The following is an 8869-nucleotide window of genomic DNA, read 5'->3' on the forward strand; positions in this document are numbered from 1 at the left end:
CACGAAACCGGGGTGGCCCCCGCTGTACCGGTTGCACTTAGATGACGGATAATGGCGAAGGAAATGCCAATAAATTGAAGATATTTTGGAGGGATTTTTGGCGTCACTCTTAGTGGAAATTGATGACGCCGCTGACGATGACGAACGGGCCTGGGAAACCCGGAATTCTTTTTCCCTTGCACGATGATATCCCTTGCATTCGTTCTGTGGTGGGCTTATTTAATTCGTTGTGTACCGCCCGGGGATGGGGATTTTTTATTCTTTGCCCAACGGTGCAGAAAATGAGGAAGGATTGAAGTATTTAAGCGTACAGCATTTGTACAGCTGTGACGTGGTATTAATTTTGCTTGCTCTATGTATTTGCTCCTGCGCATAGAAAAATGTTAAATGAATGGTGATTTTTATGGCTATACTAAATTTGTTGTTTCATACCAAAAAATCACGTCGAGATTTAAGCTATTTTATGTAAGTTCCAGTACAAAAAAAAGTGACAATCAAGATGAGGAGGAAGGAAGAGATGTACAGTCAGCAAGTACAGTAGCCATAATCCCTCAATTTATTCATAATTCACTAGTACTGTACACAACGTGGGCAAAATATTAGAAAATAAATAAAATTCAATAAAAAGCTAATAACAAATAAAAAGTTACATTTTTAATAATAAAAGCTAATATTTTTTACATCATTTTAAAAATTAAACGCTCGGTGCATGAAATATTAGTTGGACGGTTTTTTTTTTATAAATTCAGGTGTAATTTCAACCACTTCAGTTACCATGTTTTTTTTTGGGTTAACACAAAGATATGTTCTTTATCCAACAAATAAGATAGTCTTTGCTTAAGAAAATCCCAAAAAATCCAGTTTTTCAAGCTGCTGAGTGCAGATCTCCCGTTAAGAAAGAAACTTTTAACTATTTTCCTATACCCTTCTATGAAACTACTTTACACTAAAACTAATTAAAACTAAAACATTCAACAACTCCTGTTTGATAGCGTTTGCTAAGCAATCTTTCAAGAGAATCAGTCCCAGGGCTAAAAGGTTCCAATAGATCACCACCCTCTCTTTGGTGCGTCTGATGCTTCTGCTCTGCTTTAAATGTTGCTCGCCACACCGGTGCCCACGCCGTGGCACAATCTGCAGTACGGCAATGGATACAATCAGCTAAAGTTTAGTCGCTTTCAGATTGGATTAAAATTCAATTCTTTCGAACATCGTCCCGGGAGCGAGGATTGGGAAATTGGGAATTGTGGCATGGAATAGTGTCCAGTTCGTTCGTGTGTTTTTTTTGTTGTGGCTTCTTTTCTCTCCCAACTCCCAAGTGCGCCGCACACAACAATACGTTCTGTAAGCGGGCGAAGCTTGCGCTTCAAACCCGGACCCCTTACTGCTGACACACCGTAATTGAGACGGAAATTGCATTTCCTACCAGGGGTGTGACACAGTGCGACACAGGCGGGACACCGGCAATGGACATGGCCACGGTATGTTTTGTTTCTTTGTGCGGTTCCACGCTGACGAGAAGGTTCGCTGGGACGCAGGGACATGATGGCACGGTCATGCTGAGCTGTGGGATTTTTTTTTTGCTTCGTTATGCTCCTCTGCAGTTTTATTGCACTCGGTGTGTGTGTGTGTGTGCTGGGTGGTAAAGGTGGTGAGGGACAATTCTTGCTTTCTGAGCAGCTCGAAAATGGATGTGCTGACGATGGGAAAGGGCAGTGGGTTTTTAGGAGAACAGATTGAAGATGGTTCTCTTTAGCACAAAGACGCTAGCGCTTACTGACTTTCGAACGAGCCACGAGTCAAGGGTGTAACAATTCTTCAATTCTAGTTATCTCTTTACTTTGTTACCTTTATTGTTCCATTTTAACTGTAGCAAAGCGAAGCAGCACTAATGTTCTTAAATGTTATTTAAACCGGCGATTATTCGACTGGCGGTTTAATAAAGATCGCTTCGAGCACAACTCGATCGCGGCCTTGCAGAATTAAGCTCACAGCTAAACATTGCGTCCCGAGCACGTTGCTGTAACAATTGGTTCATGCAAAACACAACATTAATTCTCCGGATAGCAAAATCGTTAAAATGTGGAACGAAAATATTGTCCAAAAGTCCCTCCCCTCTCTCCGCCCAAGGTACGATAAATTCAACTTTACCACTCGACAGGGTGACAAATGGCTGGGGACGCTTTGGATAGAACCCTTAGGATCGTGTCTAATGTTGCCGGTGCGGTGCTATCTAGCGTGTCCGTTGTTGCCCCGTACCGAACACCAGGCCAACACACCGAAAACAAGCCAACAACGCACAAATTGGCACTTTGTAATAAACACGGGACAAAAAGTTACACAATGTCCCCGCCGGTGACGCCCGGGCCCGGTAAAGATCGGCGCAAGTCAAGCGGAATATTTTATCTCTAATGTCCTCTACCCGGGCTTCCCATCCACTGCTGGGAACCCATCTATCCTCGTCAGCCGCAAAGAATGTTTGTCATTGTGGTGTTGAAAAGATTGCGCGCGCCTACCTTTCTGGCCGGGACGAAAACCGGACCGTCCCGCGACTGGGAAATGGAACTGGGGGAAATGAAATGCAAAAAGCAATATGCTTGTTTTTCCGGGGTCCTTTTTGCTCAAAAAAATGTAGGACTAGAATATGGCAGGACAAACATTTCAACACACACACGCCCACCCGAGCTAGCACAGCATAAATGAAACGGATGGCAACAAATGGCAGTTTAGAACAATGGATGAAAAACGAAAAGTTAACAAATTCGCTCACCTCATCCAGCCAAAAAGCAGACGGAACGGACACACTGGTCCGGTCCCGGGTCCACCATTCCCACACCCGGGGCGGACAGCTTTTTTTTACGACCTGTCATCTGTTTCCAGCCCGGGGGTTTCGGTCCCGGCCACGCTTGTTAAAGCAGTGGCACACAGCACACGGCGGTATGGCGGCCCAGAAATGGGATCCAATAATTCTTTCGTGCCCGGTAAACTTTCCCTTTCGATGATGCTTCCAAGCGAACTGGTCTGGTGACTGGCACAACGTCCACAACGGCAACGGTACGAGGAGCTTTTTGTTCTTCCGTCCGTGCTTGTACGGGTTGTGCCGAATCGCACCCGGGTGAGGTAGTTACGAACACGCGGTCCACAACTCCACGTTTTTCCAGTCGTCCAGTCCCACGGCTAATGAGTCAAAATAGTGCCGGAGTGCTAGTTGTGGGAAGGGGGGGCAAAAAAACCCAGACAATATTCAACAGTTGGAGTTGCTGTTTGTAGTGGCACCGCGATGTTACCCTCCGAGCGGATGTCTAGCTGCCATTCGACCACTGGATGGACGCACACTACACGTCAATAACCCCACTAGATATTCAGTGCTAGAGAGATTGTACAAGCGCACGCGAACAGCCAATCGTCACCTTCGTTCATAGCCCGATCTGGCCGCTTGTACTGGGCTTGCAGTAAAATAAAGCTCTCAACATTCTTTGTGCCACTACACGGAGGAAAGAATAGGCAATGATTATACGTGAAACTGATGAACCTGATGGCTCCGTACCATACCGTCCGGAGACCGTCCGTTAGAGCAGTGGCTGCATAGATAAATAGCAATGGATGCCAACTGTTGTGTGGAGGTGAAGCTATGGAGATGCAGTTAGCTGTTGACAGCACACGCCAGCAGCGACAATCCCGTCGATGTTCTGCATTTTCTAAAACGCATAACCCTGGAAGAACCAGCGGTGGAATGTTCCGACTGATGACACCGAGTCGGCGGTATGGCTAGAATGTACGGTCGGGAACCTAACCGTATATCCGCATCATCCATTCACAGATCCAACTTTGTCCCGACCGCTCTGCCGAGTGGCACTGATAGAGATGCTATGACCACTCGAACCCGGAGCACTTCCTAGTATTATTATTATTATTATTTATTAATTCATCGGACATGCACGTGTCTTAATGAATACTTAATTGGTAATGTGACAAAGAGACAACGGACCTAACAAGACGAGTTGGACATTGATGGACAGAAACGGAGACGTTCGCGAAATGCCGGTTGGGAAATACCAAAGTCATACACATTGTAATTAGCGTTAAAAACTGTACACATCACATTTACGGGATCTGTTTGACCGAAAGTGGTTCTATATCGCGAAGTTTTGATTATTTCCCGTTGTCTAAGTCTCCTGGATGGGGCCAAAAAGTTAATGGAGCTAAGAAGGGCCGGTGCATCAATGTCGTTACCGATGAGGCCAGCAACAAACATACATTGAGCCATTGTCCGTCGTACCGCCAATGGCTGAAGTCCCAAGAGCAGGCATCGTGCTGTGTAGTCTGGGCGTGTGTCGTTGGCTCTCCAGGGAAGAAGCCTAATGGCAAACCGGGTTGCCTTCCGTTGGATCGCTTCGATGCGTTGGCTCCAGGCATGTATTGAGGGACACCAAACTACACTCGCGTATTCTAGGATTGGTCGGACCAACGAACAAAATAGGATTTTTACGCACATGGGATCACGGAAATCTTTAGTCACACGAAACATTAAGCCTAGCGTCTGATTACCACGGTTAATTAGATTTGTCATATGGGGTCTAAAACTAAGTTGCTTGTCAAGAACGACACCTAAGTCTCTAACACTATCCGCACGTTGCAATAACCTATTCTCAATGTTGTAGTCAAAGAGAATGACAGATCTGCATCTTGAGAAGGACATTACTTGACATTTATCGATGGACAGTAGCAGTGAGTTTCGACGGCACCAAGAACTGAATGTGTCGATTGCCATTTGAAGACGAGAACAGTCTGAGACCTGTTTCACCGCGGCAAACAGCTTGACATCATCGGCATATAACAGAATGTTGAAATCAGCTAGTAGTAAAGCAGCATCGTTGATGTACAGAAGGAACAGTAATGGTCCGAGATTGCTGCCTTGCGGGACCCCGGAATTAGTGGTGAAGGTTCGTGACACGCTATTCTCTAGCTTAATGCGATAAGATCTTCCTGTGAGGTAAGAATTTATCCATTTTACCATACCATTTGAGAAACCAAGCTTCTGTAATTTAGCCACTAGAATAGCGTGGGAAACCGAGTCAAAGGCCGCCTTCAGGTCTGTGTAGATGGCATCGACCTGGAACCCAGAGTCCAGATTTTTTTTGCAGAAACTGACAAACTCGATTAGATTCGTGGACGTTGAGCGTTTGGGTATGAAACCGTGTTGTGAGGAGCATAGGTACTGTTTTGCAGCAGGCAGCATTGAGTGGTGGAGCATGAGCTCAAACACCTTCGACATAGCGCAAAGGGATGTAACACCCCGGTAATTTTTTGCATGTGAACGATCACCTTTTGTGTGTATTGGCACCATTAGAGCTGATTTCCAATAGCTGGGATATATTCCCGTTTGAAGAGAGGTGTTGTAGATGTTTGCTAAAATTGGAGCAATAGCATTGCAGCAGCGGACGAGGACGATAGCCGGAACACCATCTGGGCCAGGGCAAGTAGTCGGTTTAAGTCGGTTTATAAACGCGACCACTGTAGGAATATCTATTTGTGGGAGGTTTAGTTCCAGTGTATCAGCTGGTGTGTCGGCAGTGGCGTCGGCAACGTTAGCGGGGTCAGTGGTCACACTGACGTATTGGCTTTCAAATCGGCGTGCAAATATCTCACAGATCGAATCAGGAGAGGTGCCATCGATCCCTTCAAAAGATACTACATTCGGAATCGAATTGATTTTGGTTTTACTTTTGACAAACTTCCAAAAACTGCGAGGTTTGGACGAAAGATTGCGTTCGATTGAGGCTGTGTACCTGGCGTAGCATATGCGATTATATCGACGGTACATATTTGATACTATGCCAAAACGGATCCTGGAACATGTAGTTCTTGAACGCCGATGAGTGCGAAGCAATGCCGATCTTGCCTTTTTCAGTTTTCTGAGATGTTTATCTCCCCAAACTGGAGCCTTTTTTGGTCGCGAGCACGGAACACTGATGGAAAACGTCGCATGCAGTAAATCAGTGAAGGCATAAACTGCATCGTCTATCGAGTTATAGTTAGAGCATTTAAAATCGGCAGCAAAAGATGTAATGCGGGATTCAATGTCGGCAAAATTAGCTTTGGCGAAATTTAGGCGCGGAGCGTTGTCAGTTACAGTATGCGATTCAGCCGTCGTAACAGAAATTGTCCATTCAAGAGCCGGATGGTGGCAGTCAGGTGAGATGATTGCAGGATCCGAATGTCCTATTGTCGTAGTAGCAAGTGTAGCTGTCAGATTAGTAAAAATTAAGTCCAACTGGCGCCCCAAGTGGTTTTTCACACCGCTGAGCTGACTGAGCCCGTTACTGGCCATTCCATCAGTGAAAATAAAATTGGCCTGAGATTGACACACTGGTTCATAGTGCATAGCTTGAGGAAGTATGCTATCCATGTCGGATGGTAGTGGAGGGTTCCATATGATATCGGGCTGATTAAAATCACCAATGATGAATAACAAATCATCATCTTTCGAACACGACGAAAGACTTGTTACAACCTTGTTAAGAGTATCCAATGTGTGAGTGTAGGTGGCTAGACTCGGAGGGATATATACTGCGCCGATGATGATGTGTGTGTTTAGAGCTCGTATTTTGACGACCAGCATCTCGAGCGAATCAATGCCCAGCGTTATTTGCTGCGTACAGAGCGAGGAAGAGCAAGCGATCAAAACACCTCCGCCGCGTGAGCAAGCACTGTTAGATCGGTTTCTGTCGCAACGATATACTTGGTAGCCATTATCCGAAAAAAGTGCGGTTGGGATGGAATCGTCTAGCCATGTCTCAGTCATTATTATAATATCGTGATCGGTTTCGCATAGTGCCATGTGTAAATCTTTCGTTTTAGTGCGTAAACCGCGGACATTCTGGTAATACACCGTGAGTTCACGTGGTGGTAGCAGTGTGGCAGTGTTCGTAGTCGGGATGGAAACATGCGTAGTATTCGTTGCACGTGAAGATAAGCGCACACGTTGTGACGTTCCCGCTGACAGGATACGTGGCAACGCAGTGTTTGGCGTGGGATGCACGATGCAGTTCGTTGATGTGTGACAGCTCAGTGTTGATGATAATGATCGCTTACACGCGAAAGAAGCGATCAAGTGTAACTAGTGATGAAATATTTGTTCTTGCGCCACGCTCATGCGCTTCATATGTTGTCACCTCTTTTTTTTGTTCTCCTTTCAAAAGTCGAAGTTGGGAGTGCATTGAAAATGAGAAAAAAAATGCTCCTCTTCGTGCTGGAGAGCTAAAACGGCTTTCGGAACGGAACGCGCTGGTGCTGCACCGGTGTATGCACTCGTCTATCAATACCGCAAGGATCCGCAGTACGATTATCGATGCAGCACCGCTTGAGTATTCAATGAGCCACGAGGGTTTCTGCGATTTGAATTGCGAATTGCTCTCACGGCAAATGGTTCACTAGCGTTAGTTAATTAAAAGCGGAACCCAGCACAGTGTGAGCGAGCAAACATCGAAGAGCCGGGTTTAATACCGGTGTTCGGTGCAAATTTGCATGAAAGATGTGCTGCTGGAAACGGGAACGGTAACTTAAGATGCTGGAAATTCATTACTGAAGCCACGCAGCGTGCTACACCTTTTGCAGCGAACCTTTCTGCCACGGATGTAATACTAAGCTTCCGAAAACTGAAATAAAACGCTTTGGCTGCCTTCGGTAATCCTTCCCCCTTTGGAAGCTTAGTTCTTCTAGCGAAACAGCAACGATCAATCGCTACAAATCCTTCGCTCAGACCATGGCCACGGTAGCAGCAGGTCGAGTCTCGACTGCTGTACGATGAAAGTGGATGTTTTTTTTTGTCTTCCCCCTCACTGTCGACAAATAATCCATATGCTTCAAGCCCTCCATTCATCCACTCTCATTCGGAGCAGTCGGTTCTATTGACTCGATGAAGTCTTTCTCGCGCAAAGCAATAAAATTTCCCGTTTCACCACCATTTCCCGTTCGCCGGTGGTTCGTCGACGTCGACGAGGTTCGAGAGTCCTTTTTGGCACATAAAATAAGCCACCACACACAAACTCATAGGTTTACCGGCTTGAACACAACCACCAGCGAGAGCGAATGGTATTGAAATTTAATGGAAAGCTTCCAGCCCATCCGTGTCTGAGCCAATAATCATAAAAAAAACCTTCCGAACGCTTTGACGATGCCTAAGGGTAAGCCGAACGAACGGAGATTCCAAGGTCTTCCGAGTACCGACCCGTACGGAGGGGGTGCCACGATGAGTGGTCATTAAATTTGATGTAGCTTCCGATCGGTCGGTATCCATCGGCTTCCGATCTTTACCGATAGATGGTAGTACCGCTGGATTTTCCACATCGGCACGCGTGTCCTAAATTGGATCTGCTGATAGGGTGAAAGCCATTTTGTGGGTTTCGTTTTTTTCTCGTTATGTTATAGATTAAAACGCCCAATTACAGAACGCCCATAAACCGTGTGAGCGTTTGAGAATAAATTTAAATTTCTAACTGCTTTCCAACAATGGACGCGATATGTCGGAAAGATACCGAACATGTGTGTAAGAAGCTCATCCGTTTTGGGGGAACATTTATATCAAACGCATTAAATATTAAGCTGATCATAACTTACCCCATTCTTCTCACAAACGCCACCAGCGTTCTTGAGGTCTCCGGTCCAGGCAAGTCCGAGGGTGCCCATCTCGAAGTCGCGATAGGTGAACATGTACGCCAAACAGAACGCATCGTAATCCTCCTCTGTAAAGAAAGTCAAACAACAAAGTTGCATTAGTCCAAACGTTACACGCATCGAGTAGTCATTGGCGAAAGCAGCTTCACATGGACAGCGCTGCGCCAAACTGTCAAAGTTCACTCAGCAACCG

General features: G+C 45.9%; 1 protein-coding gene across 1 annotated transcript in view; it reads right to left on the reverse strand.

Annotated features, from left to right (window-relative positions):
* The window catches only part of LOC128301286 (uncharacterized), a 160884-nt gene that overhangs the window by 29830 nt on the left and 122185 nt on the right, over nucleotides 1–8869 (reverse strand). The window contains exon 7 of the mRNA XM_053037688.1: nucleotides 8620–8744. Within this exon, the coding sequence (XP_052893648.1) occupies nucleotides 8620–8744 (125 nt within the window). The remainder of the gene's footprint in view (nucleotides 1–8619; nucleotides 8745–8869) is intronic.

Source organism: Anopheles moucheti, chromosome 2, assembly GCF_943734755.1.
Source record: "Anopheles moucheti chromosome 2, idAnoMoucSN_F20_07, whole genome shotgun sequence".
Classification (NCBI taxonomy): domain Eukaryota; kingdom Metazoa; phylum Arthropoda; class Insecta; order Diptera; family Culicidae; genus Anopheles; species Anopheles moucheti.